This window comes from Protobothrops mucrosquamatus, unplaced genomic scaffold, assembly GCF_001527695.2.
Source record: "Protobothrops mucrosquamatus isolate PMUCROS unplaced genomic scaffold, P.Mucros_1.0 scaffold45, whole genome shotgun sequence".
Taxonomy (NCBI): Eukaryota; Metazoa; Chordata; class Lepidosauria; order Squamata; family Viperidae; genus Protobothrops; species Protobothrops mucrosquamatus.
Genome location: NW_015386427.1, coordinates 484,006 through 511,384, shown reverse-complemented (window position 1 = coordinate 511,384; position 27,379 = coordinate 484,006). Strand labels below are relative to the sequence as shown.

Genomic DNA, 27,379 nt, shown 5'->3' with positions numbered 1-27,379 from the left:
CTCTTAAGTTAAAAATAAAACTACTTTACTGCATCAAATACTGTAGGGAAGCACTCTTCTGAATTAAAGCTGTTGGTACATTTTCTGGATTATTCTATATCTTTTCTTCAAACCAAAAAAAACATGGCAAATGTGTTCTTTATTCTCAGACTGTATGTGTTTCAGAAGCATGTTTCTGACATATTGTATGCCAGATGGCTCTGAAACAAAACACTCTGTAAAGGTCATCATTTAGTCCCACCCCCAACCCCCTTGTGGTTTCTCCAGAAATCCAAACTATTTTCCTCAGGTTGCAGCAGCTTCAAGTTCCTTTTTTAAAATGTGAGGCAGAATAAACTTCTCACACCAGTAGGCCAGTACTGGTGATTTGTCACAGAATAATTCTAGCATTGCTCTGATACAATGAAGCCTTCCTTCTCACCAACTGGTTCCACTTCAGCATATGAGGGGTGTCCGGATCCTCTCCGAAATTTCATTGCAGGCCATCTGCTTGGGCGACGCTAGAATAGAAGATATGGCACTAAGAATTCACAGCACTGGAATTGTTCTGAATAATTACCACAGTTATTCATACGGGTAGTCCTCAACTTACAGTGTCAATTGAGACCAGCATTTTGTTGCTAAGCAAGGCAGTTGTTAAATGACAAATGCCTGATTTTAATGATCTTTTTTGCCATGGTTAAGTGTATCATTAAAATTCTTAACTGAATCATGCGGTTGTTAAATGAATCTGGCTTCCCACTGATTTTGCTTGTCAGAACCTCCTGGAAAAGTCACAGATGGTGATCACATGGCTCCAGGATGCCGAAGCTGTCATAATTATATGTTGGTTGCCAACTGCCCAAATATTGATTGCAGGGATGAGGCAACAGTTGTAAATGTGAAGACTGAGGAGTGTATATTATTTTTTTCAAGTGCTGTTATAACTTTGAAAGTGTTGCTAAATGAATGGTTATAAGTTGAGTATACTAAAGAAAAAAGGAAATATGTACAGAAATATTTCAACCAAATCACTTTTAAAGACAATAAAGGGAAGCCTAAATATAATTTAATCAATAAGAAGACATTAGGGTATAAGTAGTTTTATATAAAAGTGGAAAGAAATGTGAAATTCTTTCCATTTTTCAAATACACCAACAAACTTTATCCTTTAAAAAAGGCTGGATTGGGCACTGATGTGAAGATTTTATTGCTAAAGAAAAACGTTTTTTTTTCCAAGAGGGGAAGGAGAAATAATTTGATAAATAATTTGAGGGGGAGGAAAAGGATGGTGCTATTTTTGTTTGTTCAATTTTAAAAATATCTTCCTTATGTTGATGGGAACGAGTAATTATCAATTTGTCAAACACTCTTTTCATCTGGCAGTTATCCACATTGTATTTTCTACCTCTAACCAAGTGGCCCAATGCCAAAATATTATTCCTAAAGGTACTCTATTCCTTGCTTTTTCAGTAAAATGCATTTAGAACATTTGTCCCTCATAGACACTCCCAGTTATTCTAAAGAGCAATGTTATAATTCCTAGACATCCTTCTGAATTGGAATTAGGAAAGGCCAGCTGAATATAATAATAATAATAATAATAATAATAATAATAATAATAATAATAATAATAATAATAATAATAATAAAGTTGGAAGGGACCTTGGAGGTCATCTAGTCCAACCCCCTGCTCAGGCAGGAAACCCTATACCATTTCGGACAAATGGCTGTCCAGTCCCTTCTTAAAAACTTCCAGTGTTGGTGCATTCACCGCTTCTGGAGGCAGGTTGTTCCACTGGTTAATTGTTCTAACTGTCAGGAAGTTTCTCCTTAGTTCTAGGTTGCTTCTCTCTTTGGTTATATATCACAAGATTTGAGAAGTTTCATTTCAGAGTTATATGGATTATTTCTATATGAATTCAGTATGATATAAACATGATAACTAAATAAATATACTAAATTTACATTTGTCATTAAGCTCATCACCACACACAAAATTCGTGACAAACTATTTCCAAGACGAATCAAAGGCTGGGGGGGGGGAATCGTGGTGGAGAAGATTGTTTTCAGCAATCATGCACAGAAACCAATCAATTTTCTGTGGGGAAAAGGCACAATGAAGTGCTGCATGCTTTATCAGATCAAGATACATACTCCCTGCTACTTATCACATCATTTAACTAAATGCCCTTAGCTTGTACATTTAGCACAAATAATAACAACATGCCAGGCAAAAACAAAGGCTAATATTAGTTGGTGTCTGAAAATACTGCACTGTTTTAGGGCAGATGATGAAAGCTAGCTTTTCACCATGCTGCAGGCTGTAGACCAATTGTGGAAAACACAATTTACCTCAATGAAGAAGAGACTTGCTGCAGAGGTGGGATGGTGATACATATAAACAATAACAAGGATTGCTGCAGCTACTATCAGAACCAGAAGGAAAATCCCAACAATTAAGCCAGTGTGTAGAGTGGCACTTTTCTTCTCTTCTGTGCTGTCATCTGTAGAGGCTGTGAGAAAAATAAGGATTAAGCTTGGCACAAATTCATTTCAGCTCTTTTATTTTCCTCATATACAATAATCTGTTGCATTGACAAAATGAGGCATGCCATTTTCTGTGCTAAATACTCATTATAATATCTCTGCACAGACAATTTCCAGATGTCTTATTATTTCTAGATTAATAAACAATATTAATGTCTACTTCTATTTATGCCACTTAGATACTCTGCAAATTAAATCATGCTGTATCTCCATCTTTTGTTTCCTAATAACATATTAAAAATACCTGCAGACATGCATTACTATTTTGAAAACTAAATGTCATCATCAAATCTCATGGCATCTGAGATGTACAAATTACCATTTCTCAACTTCTGTCTTATTGTGGAGCATATGGGTATTAAATGATCTTTCAATATTTTGGTCTGAAGAGAATCCAACCAGTATATAAAAATATTGCTAAAAGCCACAATTCTGCTAAGTTTTATGGTATTATGTGCTATGTTGTGTATTAATAAAAAGAAATACAAACATCTGAGGAAGTTTTGTCCTGCAGCAAACCTATCTTTCTCTAAAAGACCTGACCAGGTATCTAAGATGGATAATGTTAATAGAAGTGCTTGTTGTTTTGTTGTATTCAATGAATAAGTGCTGTGATTTGAATATGAATATATCAACATTTGTTTGTCTAGGTGAAGATAGGATATATATTCTAAAAATAAATCAGCAGTCAAAGAGATTTGCTTCATTGATACAATGAGTAATGCAAATTATGATAGCTGACTATACTAAGCATTCTCTCAGAATATCTTTCATAGTATTGTAGCATAGGTAAGTGGATAAATTGCTAGAGCAATTTGGTTTTATGGAATGGCATTTAGATGATTTGTTCATGTAATCTGAATGCAAAAAAATAGCAGCTCTTACCTCCATTATCTTTTAGGTGTAGAGCTATCTTGGTATCATCTAGAAGAAGAAATTCAAAGCTATTAGAGAAAGGAATTTTATCTAAACATCTAATGCTATGTTTATATAGCATTTTACATTTATTTTGCATTTATAGAGGTTTACTGATACTGGAAGTAATTGATCCACAATCATAATGGGTTATATGTTTAAAATGATTTTAAACAAATGTGACACTCTTGAATAAGAGTTGGAAGAGTAGTCCTATGGATCAGTGAGGAATTTAAAAAAGGTTTCTAAGGCAGTTCATGTTAGCACTGAAGATCTGAGTTTATAACCATTGACTATTATACAAAATTTTTAATTACAGCTGATTTATGCCCTTTCAAAGTCATTGGTAAGATTTATCTCTAAAACTGCTATATCAAAGGTTTCTGAATTATACTATAGCAATAAAAAGCAATATTACAAAATGGGTTTAGGAATACATAATGAGCTAAGATGATGTGACAAATATTTTCCTTTTCTCTTTTTCAATTGGGAAAAGGGCAAAATAGGAAGTCAGAATAAAACTGTCTGAACACTGGAGAAGAAATTTATCCTAAGTATCTAAAATATTACTGATTCTTCAGTTAGAAAAATTATTTGGTCTGATTTTGAGCTGGTCACAAATAAGCACATTGGGCAGCTGTTTGAAGAGGGTTGTTTATTCAACCACATAACATGAGGTATAGCAATCAAAGGTAGGTTATAAAGTTTAGGAAGCTAAGAGTGTAAGTATTTATAATAATGATGGGCTTTGATCATAAAAGTAATGGCCTTTGAGTTGAGAAATTTTAGCTGTGTAAATTTTAGCTGTTCCTGTCCAGTGAAGTCTAGAGAGGAAAATCATCCGTGGCATTGGGGACCATGAAGATTTTAAAAATGTAGTTCTTCTTCTAGGTGTGAATGTTTTATACGCAGTTTTTGTAGGGGATGTAGTACTGTATTTAAAAAAAACACTTATCTTCAGGGGATTCCATTTTATGTTGTTTGCTGGTGCCAGAAAAGCACACTTATTTTAAGGATTGGCTGACAGAACAGAGGGGGTTGAAGCTGATATGTAATTTGGCTAAGAGGTGTGTGTGTGGTCATAGAGATTTTATTTTCCCAATACCTTTACATGTGAAGAGAAAGAATGTCCTCTATTGCTGAGGCTCTTTGGTGGCACATCATGAAATAGCAGTCAGCACTGAATGGTAGAACATCATCAAAGCCCTGATGGCTTAGTGGTTATAATGCAACATTGCAGGCTAACTCTGCCCACAGCCAGGAATTTGATCCTGATGAGCTCAAGATTGAGTCAGCTTTCCATACTTCAGGACATATATACATGTCTAAGTGCTATTGCTATAACACTGAAAACAGGAACCACTCATTCAACCTCAAATGTACATTCATTTCTCTCCTTGAGGAAGTAATAGGTTTGCTTTAAGAAAGCGAAGAACGACTGGCCTACAGACTAAATTCAGTCTGCCTAACCTCAGTGAGAGTCATTGCTTCAAGGTGCTGTGTATGTTTGAATCACATGATATGGCTTTGGATGGTATAAGCCTGTCTGCATATGGAAGCGTGGGAATAGAGACAACAACAGCCAGCAAAAATACTTTGCTGCCTAAGACTAAATTCATTGTGGTTAATACTATTGAAGACATTCTAACCCATGAGGCAGAAAATCCTACAAATATCTTTCCCTTTTCGTAGAGGGAAAATTAGAATAGAAATGAACCAAGCAATTATTTGTAACAATTCCCTGCATGGTAGGGCCCAGCTAAGCCGAGCAAGGATTTTGAGAGATAGGGTCCATGCCAGCGTTGAATTGTACCCCCAACACTTTTCTAAGCAATAATGTTGGGTAGCAAAGCTGATTAGATATTTAATATTATGCCATAATATTGGATTCCTTGTACTTTCTGGAATGGCTGGAATCATATTGTAGGGAAGAAGAAAATAGTACTATCAGAACAGCAAAAAGGGAAATAACAAAAATGTAAACAAGCATAAAGAAGCAAAGACTTTTTTTTCTTAAACTCTGGCTAATATTTTGTACTCCTGGAACCATTCCTTTTGCTCCAAAAAATTCTGGAATGAAAATCTGGAACAAGTTCATTCAGGATATGTGCAGTGGAAAAAAAATGGCAGAAATTAATTCACATATGAGTTTAGAACATGCTTTCATGTTCCACAGGAGCAGTATTTATCTAATGTACTTTTTATTATTAGATTTTAATTTTATGAATTTTGTCTGATCTTCACAAGTTAGCACCATTTAATTCTAAAGCATAGGCAACCATTTTAAATCATTTCCTCACACTGTGATACTTTAAACTCTTTCAGCTTTCTGCTATTATTCTGGCTGCTAAGAACTAGTACTATAGAAATAAAGCTCAAAAGCTTCTGTTGACAGTCTTTAAACCTTTCTTTTAGGTTCTTGCACTCAAAAATAGTCCTTTGCATTAAGAGACTTCTATTTGTATTATCTTTGCAGGATTGAAAAGCTTAAGGTTTCTATGTAGCTGAAATACTGTTGAAATGTTTTACAATAACCAGCTACATCATAACTATACAATGCCTTGCAACAGACAAGCAAAACAGAAATTTTATTTTATTAAACTAGCACTGGCAATTCAAAATTAAAAATATTTGATACAGATAGTCCTCAATTTATTGAGCCCAAAATTTCCATTGCTAATAAGACCATTGTTACGTCATTTTGCCCCATTTTATAACTTTTCTTGCACAGTTGTTAAGTGAATTACTGCAGTTGTCTATTGAGATTCTCAGTCATCCAGGTCATAGTTATCCCAAATATGCTTTTTCACAAGGCAACTGGACTTTCTTGTTTTTCTTTGAAGACATTTCACTTCTTATCCAAGAAGCTTATTCAGCTCTGATTGGATGGTGGGGAATGGAAAGATTTATACTTACAGAAAGCTGTTCATTTGCATTCTTTTAGTGAGTTGTTAAAGCTACTGAAGGCTTATCTGTGTCTTCAGGGTCATCTGAGTAGTGCAAATGAGATATGGAGACTTCTTGGAACTGTTGAAAGGACCGTGTTGTAGACTGGAGATAGATGATGTCGGATCCCTCTCCCTCTGTTGAGAGAGGGCTGTTCAGTTTTGATATAGATGGCCTCTTTGACCCCTCTTTCAAACCAGCAGTCCTCTGTCCAAAATGTGGAATTTGCTGTCTTCGAAAGAGTGGCCTTTGTCTTTTAAATACAGATGGACTGCTGACTCTTGTCCTGATGGGTTTGTTCTCCTATGTTGTACCATATGTATATGAAGTTGTTTCCTTTCCCCAATGTACTGATTTGCACATGGCTCGCTGCATTGTATTGCATATACCATGTTGCTCAGTTTGTGTCTGGATGTTTTATCCTTGGGGTGGACAAGCTTCTGCCTTAGTGTATTCTTAGGTTTGAAGTGTGTAAGTATGTTGTGTTGGTTGAAGATCCTCCTGAGCTTTTCTGATATTCCGGCAACCTATGGAATGACTATGTTGCTTCGTTTATTGTTTTCTTCAGAGGATCTCCCGCTAGGTCTTTTTTTGAGATTTGATGAAGGCCGACTTGGGATAGCCACACGTTCTGAGGGCTTCCTTGATGTGTTTTATTTCTTTTTCTTTTCCTTCTTTGCTGGTGGGCAGGCCTTCAGCTCTGTGGTGTAGGGTTCTGATAACTCCCATTTTGTGCTCCAGTGGGTGGTATGAATCAAAATGTAAATATTGATCTGTGTGAGTGGGTTTTCTGTAAATTTCAGTGTTAAGGCTTCTCTCTTCCTTAATGTATACAGCACAGTCCAGGAAGGCTAGACTATTTTCCTTAACATCTTCATGTGTGAATTTGATGTATCTGTCCACTGAGTTGATATGTTTGGCAAATGCTTGCAATTCCTGTGTTTTGATCTTGGCCCAAGTATCGTCCATATACCTATACCACTGAGTGGGTGGGAAGATAAGCCTCCAGGTAGCTTTAACAACGGAAGAAACTGAGGAAGCTTCTTGGATGAGAAGCGAAACATCTTCAAAAAAAACAAGAAAGTCCAGTTGCCTTGTGAAAAAGCATCTTTGAAATCACTGCAGTTGTTAAGTTAGTATTACAGTGAAATGAATTTGGCTTCCCCATAGACTTTGCTTGTCAGAAGGTTGCAAAAGTGACCACATGACTCCAGGACACTGTAACCATCATAAACACATGCCAGTTGTCAAGTGTCCAAATTTTGATCACGTGACTGCAAAGCTTGTGTGAAAAATGGTCATGTCACTTTGTTGAGTGCTATTACAACTTCAGTCAGTTAACAAATGATTGTAAGTCGAGGATTACCTGTATTCTCTTCTAACAAAGATGGAGATAGAGAGGAAAAAAACCTAATATCTGACTAGATAGTTAATACAATGAGTTAATTACCACCTCACGAATATACCATTGATTCTTGAATTGAAGCCAAGAAGTTACACTTAAATTAGTACATGTTAAATAAATAAGCTCTATTTTATTAAAAAAAAATAAACAAGATTGTACAGAACAGTTTACACATCATGGAAATTGAAATGGCAGATCTGCTGCCATTATGCAATTTTTCAAGTACAAATTGATGCTATCCATTTTCAACAGCAGTTTATATTTTCATCACCCCACCCCTCTATGCTCTCATGTATATTTCCATATTCACAAATATTTATATATAATTTCTGTTGGTTCCTTCTTATGAGTAGTTTTGGTATGCTAATTCTTGTTATTTATGCATATTATTTTAATTATTTTTAAAAACATTCCAGTTTACTGGCTTTTAAACAACATCATCACCATTACATTATCAAAAGAGGTCTCTCATTCTGAATATTGCCCACTTGTATAAGACACTGATTTAATATTAAACATGTCAGGAAAACACTACATACTACCTGTAACTGACACAATCCTGTTACATAGTCATAGGGTTGGACTAGATGACCTCCAAGGTCCCTTCCAACTTTATTATTATTATTATTATTATTATTATTATTATTATTATTATTATTATTATTATTATTATTATTATTTACTACTACTACTACTACTACTACTACTACTACTACTACTACTACTACTCCATGTAAGTCACACAGTCCTCTTATTCCAGGACTTAATTCATTTGGGAAATATATAGTAAAATACCTTTTTGTGAAAGCTAATAATCTCCAATAGTATTTTTGATCACTAAGGATGTTAAAATACTTCAAAAATAAGAGTTTCAGTGTAGAAGGTCCCAATGACTCCAAATCATTGGTTCTAAAATATTGAGTCAATGTTTAAATAACCAAGAAAGTATTCTAGTTTATGGACCTCTTGATGCTACTTAATTATACCAAAAGCCATTTTCAACCCAAAACAGGATTAGAATTAAACTTAATTATTATAAATTATAGAAAGATTTTGTTTATAGGGGTGATAGGCAGTTTTGGGCCACAGTCTTTGGTATCATAACATAACTGTATTACTGAAGAACAACATCTCCTGAGTAGATAATTTCGTATGATAGAATTATGCTGCAAATTTTAAACATTTCTGATAACATATTCAACTCTAGTTTCTTACCTTCTGTGGGTAGACTAGTTGGCAGATGTGATGTAATGGCTCCTCTGGTAGTTGTTAAAACTCTGTATCTCATTGTGGTTTGCTGTAGTGCAGTTGTGATATGAAGAGGAGTTTGGGTTGTGTCTGTATTCTCACAAACCTTATTTTTTGACTGCATAAGAAAAATAATATGAAAAAAGGAAATAATTGGTTCTCAGTAGAAATCATTTGTCTGAGCTCTACATATATCTAACACAAACACAAGAATATGTGAAAATGGAAATTTTAAATTAAGAGTTTGTAAATATAAATATAGCATATTTTCAGGCTAAAAGAGAATTAAAGTCTCAATAAATGGTAGAGAAGCTCAAATTTCTAGACATTATAAGAACATTTATTTGCCAATAAAGAACTGAAAAAAGAATCCAGAATGAAATAGTTCATTGTATTTTTTTCTCCCAAACTGAGGTTTGGCTCTGAGATTAGATTGGTTCTCACCCCTACTGGCTTTTTGCAAAACCTTAAAGACATGGTTTTGTCACAGAGCCTAGGAATCTTAGTGTCTGAGCCTTGCAATGGTTGTTCTGATTTTTGTTGTGGATTTTTACCTTGGTTGTAGATTATGCATATTATATGCTGTTGTTTCTTTTTTTGTTTTATGCTTTTATACTGTGTTTATTTATTGGTAGCCATGCAGACATGAGCATGAAACAAGGAGCCACATAAATTATATACATACATGCAGAATCCAGGGTTAAAATTCAGATCTCTTAATTTCATCCTTGAAAACTTCACTTATACACAAAATCAAGTTAAGGCTTTCCCATCAAATGTACTTCTGGGTTCTTTTTCAATACTGACATCCAAGCAAACTAATAAACAAAATAATGGTATATATCAATGCTATTTTTTAATAGAAAAAGTAGGTAAATGTGTCCAATAATTGTAATATTCTCCCATCACACAATGGCCAAGCTAGATAAAAACTTATTTCAATTTGGGATGACAGTTCTGATTTAGTTTTTCCTATTCAAAACATGCAATTAGGGCACAGAGAAGTACATTTGGATTCAACACGGGTGCTCATGATGTAAGTGACAGAACAGATGTTCACCTGCCAACAGTGATTTTCTAAGGGAAAGGATAAATCCAGAAACTGCTTTTAAAAACTGTTCAGAGAAGTCTAAGATATCCTCTTCGTTTTAAGAATCAATATTCATAATATACTAATAAATATAGGATATCTGAATATCACCTCTTCAGGGCAACCACTATCTACCCAATCTTGACGATGACGATCAAAGCCACTGGAACATCTTAAAAAAGAAGAAGAAGAGATTAAAATCAATCAGGTGCCAGTGAAACATGGATTAGATGGGAAAAGAGGGAGAAAAAAGAGAAAAAGCAACTTCACTTCTATGCAGCTAAATCTGTATGATTAAGAGGTTATTCACTTCATTTGAAATTATTTTTTGACTAAAAATGATTAATGTTTCCTACAAGAATTAATTTCTATGATTAGACAATTTAAAATGTCATTGCTTTTTGCTCTGGATAGTTAATAACTTCATTGTACTTCATAGTAGATTAAGGATTGATCCCCATTCTGTGGATTTAAACTAATTTAATTTATTCTCTCCAGATTTTTTCTTCATTTTCTATATTTAAAATACAGCATTCCCCTCCCATAATTCACCAGGTACATTATAGTCTTCTTTTCATTATGGTAGATGATCAAAGACACTAAGGCATCCATTACTGTCTGCAAAAGATATGCAGGTGTTGAACCCATTCCAAAGACTCTCAATGGCAATTTAGAGGAAATTCTTTGCTTTAAGTTTCATTTTTCATTGCTTGTAATCATTAATCCGAATTAACTAAAATTAATGAAGCCAATTTTTGCAAAATACAATTTATGATAGGTAATGAATATATTTTTAAAAAAGCTGGTACAATTATTCTTCATAACAGTATAGCATGACAGAGAGACTAAAATGTTGGACTAGTATCAAGGAGACCAAATTCAAGTATACTCTTAGAGATGGATGCTGGATAGCTTTGAATCAGTCACTGTCTCTCTCTGACAAATTATCCCAAAGGTTTGTTGCTATAAGACAGCGTTGAGAAAGAGTACCAGGTATGTCTTTTCAAGCTCTTGGAAGAACAGCTGAGAATAAATAATAATAATAATAACAACAACAACAACAACAACAACAATAACAACAACAATAACAATAACAATAATAAAAATAAAGTTGGAAGGGACCTTGGAGGTCATGAAGTCCAACCCTATACCATTTCGGACAAATGGATGTCCAGTCTCTTCTTAAAAAATTCCAGTGTTGGAGCAATCACTGCTTCTGGAGGCAGGTTGTTCCACTGGTTAATTGTTCTAACTGTCAGGAAGTTTCTCCTTAGTTCTAGGTTGCTTCTCTCCTTGATTAGTTTCCATCTGTTGCTTCTCGTCCTGCCTTCAGGTGCCTTGGAAAATAGCTTGACTCCCTCTTCTTTGTGGCAGCCCCTGAGATATTGGAACACTGCTATCATGTCCCCCCTTGTCCTTCTCTTCATTAAACTAGACATACCCAATTCCAGCAACCATTCCTTATATGTTTTAGCCTCCAGTCCCCTAATCATCTTTGTTGCTCTTCTCTGTACTCTTTCTAACTAATAAAATAGGAATTGCCATAAAATAAACTTGATATCCTAGAGTGGCAATATGAATCAATTTATACTGCTACATTTGGTAAATCAAGCTCAATATATTTCCAGCTTCCAATAATAAGGATTAAACCAGCAGAATTTTGAAACAAGAATGTGTTTTAGCTGTAATTTTTAATGTTTAAAAGTATTCATATATTTATTTTCTTTGTCACAAATAATTTTCAAGAAAACTTGATTCCAACTAAATAGACCACCCCTTTAAAAGCAATATTTAGAACTTGCATGAGAAAAATGAAATAACTATGTACATAGCAATAGGGTGTGTGTGTGTGTGTGTGTGTGTGTGTGTGTATACTGAGTTCAGAAGTATAAGTTAAACAGTTTTAGAGTAGCAGATGCAAATTGCACATGCCCATTGAATAGACTGGCGACCACAACTTTGACATTTTAACTGAGAAGGTTCTGTCTCCTTATCCATACCACACACTTTGTCTATTCAGAACGCTACACTCAGAAACTAAGAATATAATAAGCTTGGTTGGGAGCTACCTAGTACTGACATAAAAAGGTCAGTGTACATACAGAGAAATAAACTGTGGCTTGGATATTCAGCTATTGATTTGCTCAGCTTTCAAAGCCTATCAAAAAAGCTTGGATTTATTCTGTAATTCAGAAAATGCACAAAAAGGAAGTTAACGTGGATGACAGAAAAGACACTAGACTAAGTTAGCAATATTAAATGTTTTTTTATTTACTCTTGTATTTGTCTCCTGTTCTATCTACAAAAACTGAAGTCCCTACTGAAGTGGATAATCTTTGTTTATTAACTGTATGGCTCAACTGCATGAGCCAAACAGAAAAAAAAAATACTTTGTAAGGCTAAGTTGAAGTAGCTGACCCCAAGGAAGTGAATGGTTTTAAGAACCTGCTTGTTCAACATTCACTGTTTATGCACTAGTGGGCCTAAATACCTCACTGAAATGCTGCTTTAGAGAAGCAAGATGGCTTTGGCTCCAAATGAAGGTATCTGCAAAATGTTTCCAAGGCATATATCACAGACCCATCAGTCATGGACCATATAATCATTCTTGCATCTCCAATTTATGACTCCACAAGCTATCATTACAATGCATTTTCTGCTTAGAACAGAACATTTAATAAGCCTTCCATTTACTGACACAGTGATAATTCCCCATTGCCATGAAAACACCATGGCAGATTTGATTAGTGATGCCACTTGTACCATCTGTCAACATAGCTGTTTTATAACAACTTCATTCTCAAAGGATGACCCAAGTTTGCTCCTAGTAAAGCAATTAACAGACCACATTCTAGGACATGAGAAAAAACCCTTTTCTGAGATGAACAGAAACTCCTCTGCTTTTCTGTTTATAGGGAACACAGAAAATGTAATTTTGGAAATCGCAGTGGGATGCAAGAAATGTTTACAGACTGTGATAGTTTGATTTGGCTAGTGGCTCATAGTGGAGCACTGCAGGGGACAGAGTTGATGTCTTCCAGGATGGTGAATGTGAGAGACAAAATGAAGTTGTAAATAATCCTTGCAGGGGTCATTTGTTCCTATTCATAGTACAAAGAAAAGAGCTGGGTGTCTTTATTTACTAAGCTATCTAAAAGTTCTTGTCTTCCTGCTTTAGAGAGAGCAGAAGAGAGATGTCAATAAATGTTAGTACAAAATCAAGAAGCCTTTAAAAAAGATCTGCCAAATTAAAATGCTACAGTATTATTCAGCTTAGAAAGTTATTGACAGAGAGGAAAACAAAACTAAAGCAAAATCATTTGTTATGTTTATGCTAGTCTTCTTTGCCAGAATTTAGAATAATGCCCTGACTTCACTTATTCTACTTTCAGTATTATATTTATAAAATTCCTGTATGTGAGATCAGGCTGAAAAATAGAAATTTCATAATTGAGTGGCTTGGTGGATAAGACTTTGTGCTAGACCAGCCCTCTATGCATTGCATTGGCTTTAGATAACTCAATTTTTATCACTGAAATTCAACAGCAAGCTAACTATCCACTTTATCAAAATGTAGAAAATGTGCTAAAGTTTGAATAAATATGTTACCAAATATTTGCTAAATAATTTAAATATATAAAACATACAATTTGAATCATATTCACTTAGCACTGAAAATGTCTCTTATATAACACTTGGCATGTAATTTTTTTGTTTCTGGCTGGAAAACTGTCAACCTTAATGGAACTGCTCTTGGCTAGCAAAATTACTGGAATTGACTTGTTATAGAGCTTAAGACATTGCTAATTGTTTCAATGGCAACTCAATACATATACTTTATCCTTGATTTAGCCTCATTTTTGTTTTAAATACTGTATTCTTTCTTGAGATAAGATCCAAGGGTTACCATGTTTACGGAAGGAATCTTGTATTTTTATTGAATTATGAGTTATTTTTACATAATTATTCATGACTGTTGAAACCTGTAAACAGAGGCTGTTTCAGTAGATGAGAATGCCAGTGGAGTTTGCAATACTGTATATGCAATATAACTTACTGTAATTAAAAAACAAAATTCCATTTTTGTTTTTGAATTTCAATTTTTTCTTATGAGAAGATGTAAACCTATTTAGCACTTCTTTAAGTGAGCGTCCTTCAGTGGAATTTATTCATACATAAATATGCAAAGGTTTTTAGCCTAAAATGATAATAAAATTATCAGATGTTAAGGATTTTGTAGCTGATATAAACTGGTTTCCATAATATGACCCTTAGATGGTTAGATGTTTTGGACCATCACTCCTATTAGCCCAAGAACAAAATTCATGGTAACTTGCAAAAGGAGTAGTTGTAACCAAAACACCTGGAGGGCTACAAACTGAATAAGATTCAATAGTTTGCACAATAGTTCTCATGTTTTTGGAATTATATTTATGATCTTACATAGCTATTGTTCTGTTACAAAAGAAATGTCTAGGGCAACCACCTCATACTGTTTGGAAGATGATCACTGTCTACAATAATCAGCCAAAAGATTAACTACAGAGTTATTTGCAATCAGTATTACAATGACTGGACCTGAACTTTAATATATACTTCATCTCTAATGTACCTACCAAAAGGTGTCAGTGGTTCAAAAGGAAATCAGATTATAGAAACTACATGTCTTTCTTTGCCTCGTTTGGTTAAATTACAAGAATCTGGTCAAATCATTATTATGTATTACAGAGATCTTTCTTGAAACAATGACATCTTCCCACTAAGTAGAGGTTAGCATTTTGAAGAGTATAGCCTGTTATATTTTTTGCCCTTCTTAAAATCACATTTGTCCTTAGATGAATGAAAGTCAAATTAGAGCGAGCAAACAGCAAAACAACCAAATGGTGTTTACTGACCTACTGCAAAATAACTAGAGCTCATCCATTTTGTATTAGTTATACCCACTAAAACTCATGACCCTGGTAAGTAATAAATGCTAATTATAGAATGAGAACATTCTATGGTCAGCAACAATAAACATCTAGCACAGGGGTGTCAAATTCGCAACGTCGCGTGACTGTTGTATCGCAACTTCTTCTCCATTGCTGGTAATGGGGTGGACGCGGTTTTGGCATGATGCATCTGGCCTGCGAGCCAGCAGTTTGACATCCCTGATCTAGCAGTTCCCATTTAGATACTTTTTATATTTGTTATACATTTGATGGCATGAGCAATATATAAATTTTATTAGCTGGGAAGACTTGTATAGTCATGGTTCCCATTAAAACATTTAGATCTGAATGACCAATTTCAGTCTTAGAACCATACAGCACTTTGGAGTTTATATTAAAAATATGATTCAGATTGTGTTTTAAGCTCTTGCAGGTAGGTGCAAGTGAAAATATAGGCTGTATGAAGCAGTGTTGAGCTTCAGGCTTTAGTGACATGTGGTCTAGACAACATATTTCATAATGTTTCATCTGCAACTGTGGCTGGCATCTTCAGAGGCAAAAAGTGGTTTGCAGTGCAAGCTATAAATAACTGAGCAGGGACTGATGGGGTTCCTGTCCTTATATACCGATAAGTTTTGATTGGTTTTTAGTGGAACTGGTTTCCGATTGTTGCAGGTTGGTGATAGTTAGTCTCTGTTTGAATCTAATTTACTGGCTGATTATTGTAGGCTAGGAAAAATTATGTAAAGCAACACAGTAGAGTAATTTCAAAGAACTGCTGAAAAGATGGCAGATATAAAGAACAACTCTAATGGCTTTTCTTACAGAAAGTTATGTGCTCAAATAATCAGGAAAACTTTGAAAACTTATTTTCTATATTATGTTGATTCAGTATCCATACTTTTTGTTTGGTTGTATCTTTACTTTCTGAACATCTAAAGTACATATTATATAGAAGCAATTACCACATTCCTTCTATACTATATTCTAGACCACCCTGCTTCCACTTATTTGTCTTGAACCATGAAATTGCTAGCAAATAAATTTGACAATAATATTGTTTTTTGGGTTTTAGTGCCATCTTAAGCATGATAGCTGGCGGGGTGGCTGTGCCAGTTGCATTCTTTCAGTCACAATGTCAAGCTCAGTGAACAAGCCAGTGAATTAATTCCTATGGCAACCAATGGATCAATACAAATGATAAAAAAGTGGAACCTGCACTTGTGAGAAAATACTAAGAAGAAAAAATGTTATCAACAGGAGCAATATTTCCAGGCACATTTTGGTCCTGATTAAAAAAATATTTCAGGTTGATGTTTGCTGCAGGGAAGAATCAACTATAGCAGATTTCTTCCATGTGCTTGAAATGATAATTCTCATAGTCATGTAATATAGAAACAAATAATTTCCCCCCCTCTTCCCAGTTGCATTTCTTCAACCAATTGCAGAAAAGTACAACCAGGGCTTTTTTGTAAAAAAAAAAAAAAGGTGCCGGAACTCACACATGTCATACAACCCGCCTTGCCTACCCTACAAGGTTCCATCCAAAAAAGGTGCCGGAACTCCGTTCTGGGCGTTCTATGAGAAAAAAAGCCCTGAGTACAACTGATAAACACTGGGTACATGTATACTTTGTTGCCTTGTATTTTACTTGACATTATCCAGAAAACTAACTACATTTGTGGATCAACCTCAAAGTAAAAGAACAAGTTATCAAAAAATAAGCCACACGTCAACACTGGGTAGAGCTTCCACTAAGCCTTGGAAGGCCTTTTGTGTCTTAGTAAACCATGTTTATAATGTAATTTCACTGAATATAAAATCTCACCTGTCGTTATTACCATAAAACCACATTTTATTATATAAATCTTTGTTTATGAGGTTAAATCTAATTTATTTATTGTGCAATTAACTTTAGTTTCAAAAGAACAAATTATTTCATTAGCATGAGCAAGCTGTGGAAAAAGTTCATGCCCTTTAATCAAGGCTGCCCATAAAAAGCCTCTGCAGTGACAGATACATAAAGATGATATATCTGCTAGCATATTTGTAAAAATGCGACAAATGTCTGGGATATTAATTGGAAGTAATTCATTATGAATTGCATTAATTTAAGGATATGATGAAACATAGATTCAAAGCAAAATTCTAAATAATATAAAGACATGCTTAGATAGTTTTGATCCAAAAGACAAACTTTTATCTTCCAAAACCCATTACCAACAAGCTAAAGCATTATAACTAGTAAAAAATACAAGTATCTGTAAAAGTGAAATCACATTTACATTGGCAACAATAACCAAATATATCTTTAGGACTGGAAGAAAATAGCTCAAATTGAAATGCCAAAAAGTGTTTTATTGATTAAATACTAAGAGAATTATAGAGAAATACTGTTTATCTATCTACACCAGTTTGCCAGGAAACCCAAAGACAGAAGAGTTCCCTCTCCCCACCTTCAGCTGGCAGTTGCACAGCACCTTTTCCTCCTGGGTTTCTAAGTCACTTTTCTTAAAGGACTGAAAGTATAAATAGCAACACCTGGAAATGGGTTGGTAGCACATCTTGTCATTGACTTGATTACAGCTTCTAAGAGTTGAGCCACCCTGTGCATCTTGTCTAGCAGACAACACCTGGAAAGTATTATTATTTATTTATAGCCTGCCCTTTTATTATTTTTACAAATAAATCAAGGCTGCGAACACACACAATATTCCTCCTTCTATTTTCCTCATAACAACAACCCTGTGAGGTAGATTGGGCTGAAAATGAGTGTCTGGCTCAAGTCACCCAGCTGGCTTTCATGGTTAAGGCAGGGCTTTAAGTGACAAGTCTCCTGCTTCCTAGCCTGTTGTCTTAACCACTAAGGCAAATTGGCTCTTCAAAAATAAAGGTAACCTTTTCTACATAAATATATCTTAGATATGCAAAAGTAAATTTCCTTCTGGTTAGAAATCCCAGGAATTGAAGTCTACACTTTTTAAGTTGCCAAGTTTGAAAAGCATAGATTTAGATAATTCCTGTTGCCCTTTCCTACGCCTGTTCCATAGTTTTCAAGGGCTGCCTCCACAAAAAATACAGCAGAATAATCCAGTACATGATTCCACCTCCAGGTAGAAAAGCAGTTATTTATCAGCTAAAGTTAATAAAAGGCACTTCATGGCCCTGATATTACAGGGCTCTCCAATCAAGAAAGACCCTAGATGCAAATAGGATCCATATGGTAGATGGGGTAAAATTTTATCCACAATAGACATTTACTTTCATTCTATTTATATGGATCTTTTGTATCCTTGACTATTAATTTTAATTATGTGAATTGGCAACATTTTGTAGTTTTGACAGATTAAGTTGCCATTTAAAAAATTACTTTGCACTGATTGTTTATCATTATTATATGTCAGATTTTTGTTCATTATATCACACTATTTTTAAAAACCTGAACTTCAATGTTTTTTAAAAAGTCTTACAGAAATATTATTAAGTCATGCAAATTAGTTATATTAGTTATTAGGTAATAATGAATTTCATATGAAAATAATACCTTTATTTTTAATGGTTACCTGTTCTGTCTGTCCATCTATTATCTCTCTTTTTAAAAACAAAGCACAAACTGAAGGAATGAGGATTAAAAAAAAAAGCAAGGCATGATGTCATCCACCATATCCTTGGGGCAAAGCTTAGAGTAGTTTTTGAATAACTGAACAAATGTTTCAGATGCTAATCCTGAAAAAATGCATAATACAAGTAGTCTTCAACTTACAGCTGATCCTGCTTAGTGATCCTGTAAAGTTATGATGGAATTTTGCAGGGCTACGTATGATCAAGATTTCATAACTATATTTTCATAGTCTGACATATAGCATTTCAGATTTGATTCCAGAAATTGAACGCACATAGGGGAAAAACATAGCATTGTCTACAACTCTTTGAAGCCTTATACCTTTCCTCCATATCCCATGGCTCTTTTAAAGATTCCTGCTTTAAAGATTTCCAGATAGGTATCATGTTGGTGTCCCCATGCACTCTGAAGCACTCTTCTTTAGTAGAAATGGGCAGGGTGCACAGCCCTATCAGCATGGAGTAGGATTTTGTTGGAACTCAGTTGAACTTTAAATAAGAAAACAAACCCACCTTAACATTCTGATCCTTTTGATGGTCATTTTCATGGATTTAGAGAAGAAAAATAATCTAAAGAAAAACATTGTATCTAAATGCCCCATGTCACTCATTTACCTCACAATTGTGTAAAGCTAGAGTGAAGATCAGGAGTGTTCATATGCCATGTGTGTGTGTTTGTGTATATGTGTGTGTGTAGGGGGGTATGAGTCAAAATGGTGGTAACATAAGTTCAATGCACATAAACATTGGGTAGGGCTATGATCACCCTGGTTGTGGCTGTCTTCTTGACATTTTTGACCTTCCCCTCTACCATGGAGAGACTTGGCCAAAATGGCTTTCCAAATAACCAGATATCATTTTTTGTAACTTTGAGTGATTATTATTATTTTCTCTCCTGGCACCTTAAAAGAAAGAAAAATGTTGCTTACTAGGAAAACTGATTCACTCAGGTTGCAAAAGAAGATGGTTGGATATTTTAGCTCCTTAATTACTGTACATAACTTTCTTAATATGCCAGAGGGAAACTTGTTCTACAATTGAATATCTCCTTATCTGGGAATAGGTCTCATTCTCATGCAGTTTCTGATTCTGGATTGTGTAACACAAACTGTATGTGAAGTTCACCTACGCCACTTGATCAGCATATTAAAAGTGCACTTTATTACATTTCTAGATTTGTATGTTATTCTACAACAACTTTACTAAATGTTTTCTCTCCCAATGTAGTGTATTTTAACTTCAAAATTTCAATACATCACAACCTCTGTCTCAATAATTCCCAGCCATTATGGGAAATCTGCTTTATGCAATCTCAGTTCATCTAATTTAATTGCAATATGTTTGTTGGCTTCCTAGGCTGCATCAGGCCTTTACCTATCACCATCGAGTAGGCATGTTGTTTTTATTCGTGTAAGCCAACATCACAAATTGCTCTACACCAGTGCTGGATCAATTCCAAACCCAGATTTGTGAGGCGAGGAAGTGATATTTGAAAGTACACATTCTAATTTGATGTAAAAGCTATTTTTTTTCCACAACAGGATTTAAAAATACAAGATCATATATTTTACTGAAATTGCAATTCATTAAAGCAGTACCACTGGGAATTAGGAATAAAATACACAAATGCAATAAAATTGCTTAATTCATTTATAAATTAGTCTTGTTAATATACTTTTTTATTGCAATCCAGAATAACAAATCCTATGAAAATTAAAATTTAAACCACTCAGCACGTATTGAGAATACAGAATGTAAGTTTTTGGACTTTGTTTACTATTTGTATGCCATTAATAAAATAATACCACCCTGAAATGGAACAACACAGATTCATCTTAATAAAACTGATGCAACAATTATTTTATTAAAGTTAAGGCAGAAGCAGTACCATGAATGTAAGATTATGTGGGATGAATACTGGTTAATTCCAGAATCAGAAATAATAACCACTTAATTAAAAGTGGAGTATACTGTGCAAAGCATTAACAAATATGGATGGATATGAATGTGTGGGTTGGGGGGAGAGGGCTGGGCTATAGAAATTTGGGGGTCCTCATACTGGTCCCACAGACTACATCCCTTCCTCCAGCAACTGTGTCAATTTTTAAATTTTATTTATTTTTATGTTGTACATCCTGTGGTTCTCCCAACTGAATCCTGTTGAGAAGTGATCCCCAATCTGGATACAGCAGTGTTCTTTCAATTCCACAGCTATATCCACTGACATCACTTACTTTCACTTTTACTAGGCTAATCCTCATCGCTATTCTTAGGAAAATAGCAGTGAAGAGAACAAGCATTTACAACCTTACGCCAAAAAGAAGAGAGGAAAGTTGCATTAGCATGTACTTGCCATAAGAGGGGCCAACTGCCGAAAGGTTGGCAATTATACCTTCATTATACCTCTGTTGTGAGCACAACTGATGCCTCAAATTTTATTTTTTTCCAGAGAATTGAAAGTGAACTTTCCCGTTTTATGAATGGGGAGAGGAGATTCAGCATCAAAGGAGTAGTCAGAGAAAAGTACTGTGTTTCTCAGCAAGCATTTACTTTTGTTACATTTGCAACTGTACTCATCTGTTAGATGCATATCCAGGCTTTCATTCAGAAGGCATACATAACACTACTCCTCCATCCCCCCCCCCCCAAGTACAGGTAGTTCTTAACTTATAAACACAATTGGGATTGGAATTTTATTTGCTAAGTGATGTGGTTGTTATGCAAATCATCGCTGATTGTGACTGCATCTAAATTTGCAACCATTTTACTACAGTTATTAATAGAATCGTGGAGGTGTTAAGCAAACCATATGGTTGTTAAGTGAATCCGGCTCCTCCCTTTGACTTTGCCTGTCAGAAGCCAGCTGGGAAATTGCAAATTGTGATTATATGAGCAGAAGACCCTACAACTGTTGTAAATGTGAATCAGTTGCCAAGCATCTGATCTGTAATCACTTGACTGTTGGGGGTGGTATCGCCATTGTATCTTTGAGGATGGGTCATAAGTCATTTTTTTCCAGTGCTGTTGTAACTTTAAACTGTTGCTAAATAAATGGTTGAAAGTTGATTATAAGTTGTAAGAATGGTTGTAAGAATCTTTGAAGTAGGCTGGGTTCAGATAAGAGACCAAAAGTCAATGCTGAATTTCTATGTCTAAAGTAAGAACCAGAAGTTGATCTCCCTGGTGCCAGACCACTATTTTAGTTAGCACATCTTATACATTGACCTATAACCTAATCCTGCCAAGAAAAACTTTTCAAAGTGGCAGAACAGTGTTCACAACATGGAATAAGAGGAAACACAAATCAGGTCTGCTATTTCCTTGTAATCTGATTTCTTTCAGTTTCTGTGAATATTATTTCTGTTCATTATTTCTATTAAGAATGATAAAATATAATTTGGAAGGGGGAAAAATCTAATTGAAAATACTCATCTAATCAGACTGTTAGGTGTGTTCATAACCTTTGAATGGCACAACCTCTTCCTTTGGTCCTTCATTACATATGTCCCCCAGAGCCTCATTAGATTGCTGGAAAACCTTTGAAAAGCTGAAGGCCTTTCCTCCCTCCTTTGCCATTATCCTATCATTAACAAGTAGAATTTCCAACTCTATTTTCTAAAGCTAAAAGTACAACAGCATTTAAAACAAGAACAACCAGCAACACAGCTTGGTTTACATAACAGTGCAGCAGTTGAATTCATTCATGCCAACAACGTCAGCAGCTAAGAATATTTTTTTAAAAATTAAACCTACAGAACTATTACTTAAATTTCATTTATTTTGTGACTCTCAAATTATTCTTCCTGATACCCTACTGAATGCCAAAAAATACAAATACTGTGGCCAAACCAACTTAGGAAAGACTGAGTAAGTCAGAAAAGTCCTACTGAACACAATGTGGGACATTGAAAATTGGTGGCACTTTATATGATATTGAGAATAACTGAATTAGAAAGTTTTATGGTACTGTCTAGGAACATTAATTTTTTTTATGCTCATGTTTTGACAAGATCCTTGCATCAGTAATATGAGAATAGATCCACCAGTGTAACCTGTTCTGACCTTGATTAACACATACAACTACATTATGAAAAATATTCAAACTTTTGAACTTGTAATTATAAGTTTTTTTTCTGAAGAGTTATATACACCATTATTTACAATCGCATAAGAGCTGAACTTTAAACAAGAAAACAAAATGCCATAACAGGCCCAAAGACAAATTTAAATGTTCAGGAATAGTTTTCAAAATTTTCCGGAATATTATACCAATGTATTAGATGTGAATTTTTTATGAGTATTTAATAGAATTATAGCTTGTTATGATTTGATATGTACACTCCTGATCCTTTCTGTTGCAAGTTAAAGTACAGAGTTAATTCCTTCCAATCATCCTTAATATATCTTTGATGAAATGAGACATACCTTATAAATGCAAATACTTCACAATATTTAAAGGCCTTTCTTTCAAACTTCTTATTCAATCATGTGATAATTAGTTCTTTAATTTTTTAAGAAGTCCAATATACACCTTTTATATGGACTGTATTCAATCTGATGTTCCAAAAAGCCTTCTTTTGTAAATGTGTTGTTAAATGACTCTCCTGTATTTCAGTCATATAGAATTTCATTGAGTATTTTATAAAATGTGTAAACATATTGCACCATAAGACAGTTGGAGATGTATTCAAGGACAGATTAAATTATGATGAGTGAATTCTGTATTATATCACTGATGATGAAAATAATTGATTTTTATATAGTGATATAATGATGATGAAAATAATTGATTTTTATATAGAGGGTTCACTATAAAATATTCTAAAGCATTTATTTCATTATGTTGAATGCACTTATTTATTACCAGTTTGTGGTCTATCACACTGAATGTAGGAATTAAATATTTCTTGTGGATTCTTTCAGAGAACATTTCACCTCTACATTTTATTGTTATACAAGTGTTAAATCCAATTGTGTGTATATTAGAGTGTACTTACATGATGATATTTTAATCTTTTTTTCAAAGGTTTAGTTTTGATACTTATTTTTTTTACAAAAAGATGGGAATAAGTGTTTGTATGTCATCAACTATTCAGAATAAATGGCCTAAATTAATTAATTAATTATTTTATATGCCACTCATCTTACTATCAGGCAACTCTGGGCAGTTTACAATGTTATAAATTATGATATAAAACAATTAAAAATCAAAAGATGAAAACACTGGGCAGCAAAGTTAAAACATTAAGTTAACAATAAAATGAATTAAAAAATTCATTACATAGATGGGATGGAGGTGGAATTTTCTACTAGTCTACTATGGTAGCCACCAATAACATTAGACACCTGCCTCCAATTGCTCCTCTCCATAAATAAAAGGAACATGCTTCTGTTTGATTGCTGAAGCTAAGGTGTTATAATTGGATAAGAAATCCTAATAAGTAGCCACATGTAACTTATATTCTGAACACATTTTTTTCATTTAGACAATTTCCAGAAACATTGGGCTATAACCCTCTTTCATTCTAGCCTTTCTTTAATTTTAGCTACATACATCCATATATAACTTAATATTTAAATTTTTTTAACGAGTAACATTTGCACTGTGTTTACAATAAAAGCTTATTTATTAACTCATAGAACCACTGTTGGCTACTGATTTAATGGACAGTCTGTTGCACTTTCAATTATATTTCATACTTTTTGCCAATATCCTGTAATTCTAGGACACTCCCACCAAGCATGGCAAGGAATATTTTTTTCTGAGTGTTAATTATGCTGGAAGAGTCTGGCTACCAATTAAGATCTCTTGGGAATCTGAGACAGGAACCTTATAACTTCCCTTACCACAACTGAAAAGGTCAAAAGAAATTTGAGGCAATAAATTAGCTGAATTAAAAGAACCCATTTATTCTATGGGCGAAAGGAAAAATTGATTTGTTCTCAAGGCCACTGTGTACCAAAGGTTAAGAGTAACAAGCTTCTTACCTTTGGAGTTTATTGCACCAACTGCAGTTGAAGCCAATCTGAGACATGATACAGGGTTCACATCTGTTAAACTGAAGACAAGCTGTAAAAAGATAAGATAAAAATAAAATGTACATGCACACAGGGCCAAGCAAATAAAAATAAACTGTTCATTTTAACAAGATTTCCTACAATCAGTTTTTTCAGGAAGTTATTCTCTTCAAAAGAAATGAAAAATGGTTGGAGAACAATAATTTGAAACCTCTAGGACACACTATGGAGATAAATACATCTACTACAGACTGATCTTCTACAATTAGTTTTGATCCCATTTGTAATTGTAATGCCTTCCTATAGCTTGTCATGTCTTGTATAGCTTCTAAATCTGCCATTCTGCTATAAAATTTTCTTTATTTGTTTCTTTATGTCTGTTTAATAGCATAATGTTTTTTACAGATGGACATAACGAAAAGGTTAGGAAACTGTGAAAGAGCCATAACTGGATTAAAAACAGTTCAGCTGCTGAATCTGTTTTCTTCAGATGAGTTATGAGCAATTTCCATCCCAAGCTTGTCTACTTCTTTTGTTGTTTACATTTTCTCACATCAATATCCTCAGACTCGTTTACACACAGGCGCGCGAACACGCGAGATCCATCTCAAAGGGATTCCGGCTCTCCCGCTTTGCCGCCGTCGCCGCGCCCGGCTCGCCCCGATCTCTGGGACTTTTTAGGGGATGCCAATTCGCTTCCTCTGCCAATGTTTCACTGGAGCAAGTGGAAGAAGAGGATGGGAGCCAGCACCTCTTCCTCGTCTTCCAAAAGACCCGTGTTCGATGAGAAGGAGGATGCCCTGTAGATGCCACAAGCACCAAGCAGAGGCTTCCTTCTCCGATCACGCAGCCATCGATTATTAAACAATAATCGGGGTTAAAGCAGCTTGAAGAGAGAAACTTCTATTGCCTGCTTCGCTCGAACAGCCCGAGCCGAGCCGAGCCGGTGGCGAGCAGCGGAGCGGGAAACGGCGCTGCACCGCCAAGCGACAGGAAGAAGCGGAAGGCCGTGCGGCGGCGGAGTCGCCTCCCCTTACTCCCCACGCCTGCCTTCCTTCCAAGCCCACGTAGACTCCTCGGAGCAGCCGCCTCTTCGCCATCCACCGAGCAGGAGGGGACTCGCTCTTCGAGCCGCAGAGGCGAGAAACTGTGAGGCGGCGCCGGTGCCGAAAGCAGCGAAAGAGAAAGCGAGACAAAAGAGGGCGAGAGCGAGGAGCCATGCTTGCAGCTCCCGGAAAGACACTGGGAGGGTGGACCGGCCTCGAAAGCGACCGCTGGGCGGAGCCACCCCTGCAAAAGCCTAACAGGACGGGCCGGTACAACCACAGGAATCCTGACTAACCCAGCAGTTGGAGGCGGCATGGAGAGCGGTTCGCCTGTTTTCGATAAGCCCAAGGCAATACAGGAATTTCCCCCCCCTCTTCTGCTGTTGGACCTCCCGTTGACGATCGGAATGTACCTCAGGACGGAACTGCTGGCTCTGCGCGATTCCCCCCTCGTGCAGGCATGGCCTAGTACAATCCTAAGGGCCTGCCTCGATGAAGGGGTGTGGAACCCCGAGAGGTGGTATGCAGCAAGAAGGGAATCAAAGAAAAGAAAATTAAGAGATTTTTTAGAGGGGTGTTTTGTCAAATTTTTAGGGGGTTCGGGGACGGCCAGGGGGGGCACGGGGGATGCCTCCCTGAGGCCAAGGCCAGACCTGTCTGAGGAATGCGGTATTAGAACGGCGAGGGAGGAGGTTGGGGGGTTAAGGGAGGGTGGTGTGATTAGTACGGTCAGTGGGAGGGGCAGATATGGCGGGAGCAGAGGACCATATCGGTTTTTGGGAGCACGCACACGCTGTTTACAAGCTTGTGGGTGCTCCAGTCCTCAGGGCTCTACTCGGCTTCCAGGGATCTTAGATCCTCGGGCCCGGGATCACCGGCTGATGTTATGCAACGCCAGGTCCGTGGTAAACAAGGCCCCCCTCATCCAAGATCTTATCCAAGAGGGGGGTGCGGACCTGGCAGGTATCACCAAGACCTGGCTGGGCACGGAAGAAGGAGTGCCCCTCGTTGATATTTGCCCGCCGGGTTTCCATGTATTCCACCAGCCGAGGACCCGGGGTAGGGGCGGTGGGGTAGCGGTCATTATAAGGGAGAGCCTATGTCCGAGGGAGACCACTGTGCCTCAGATAGACAGTGGGGAGTCCCTCCTTGTGAAGTGGGGACAAGGGGTACAAGTGGGCCTGTTGATTATATACCTGGCCCCCTGCTATGTATCAACAGCCCTGCCTGAGCTGGCTGACGTAATAGCCGGGGTGGCAGTTGAGACCCCCAGACTTATAGTCATGGGGGATTTCAATCTGCCATCGGCGGGCGAAACGTCGACGGCAGCTCGGGAGTTCCTGGCTCACATGACAGCCTTGGATCTGACCCAATTAGTTCATGCCCCCACTCACACGGGAGGACACACACTGGATCTAATTTTTGTCTCCGGCCAGTGGCGGAATGATCTGGAAATGGGGGAGATAGTCATAGAGCCCCTGTCATGGTCAGATCATTCACTCCTTAGGATGGACTTCCGGACCGCTCCCCCCCACCGCAGGGAGACGGAACCGCATAGATGGTTCCGTCCCAGGCGCCTGATGGACCCGGAGAGGTTCCTGACGGAGCTTGGGCCATATCCGGAGGAGCT

General features: G+C 36.2%; 1 protein-coding gene across 1 annotated transcript in view; it reads right to left on the bottom strand.

The window, feature by feature from the left end:
* Positions 1-328: 328 nt before the first annotated feature.
* The window catches only part of PLXDC2 (plexin domain containing 2), a 230,797-nt gene continuing 203,746 nt past the window's right edge, over positions 329-27,379 (bottom strand). The window contains exons 9-14 of the mRNA XM_015811554.2: positions 24,674-24,755; positions 10,245-10,305; positions 9,011-9,161; positions 3,415-3,453; positions 2,335-2,495; positions 329-500 (exon numbers count right to left, since the gene is read on the bottom strand). Of these exons, the coding sequence (XP_015667040.2) occupies positions 384-500; positions 2,335-2,495; positions 3,415-3,453; positions 9,011-9,161; positions 10,245-10,305; positions 24,674-24,755 (611 nt within the window). The 3' untranslated portion in view covers positions 329-383. The remainder of the gene's footprint in view (positions 501-2,334; positions 2,496-3,414; positions 3,454-9,010; positions 9,162-10,244; positions 10,306-24,673; positions 24,756-27,379) is intronic.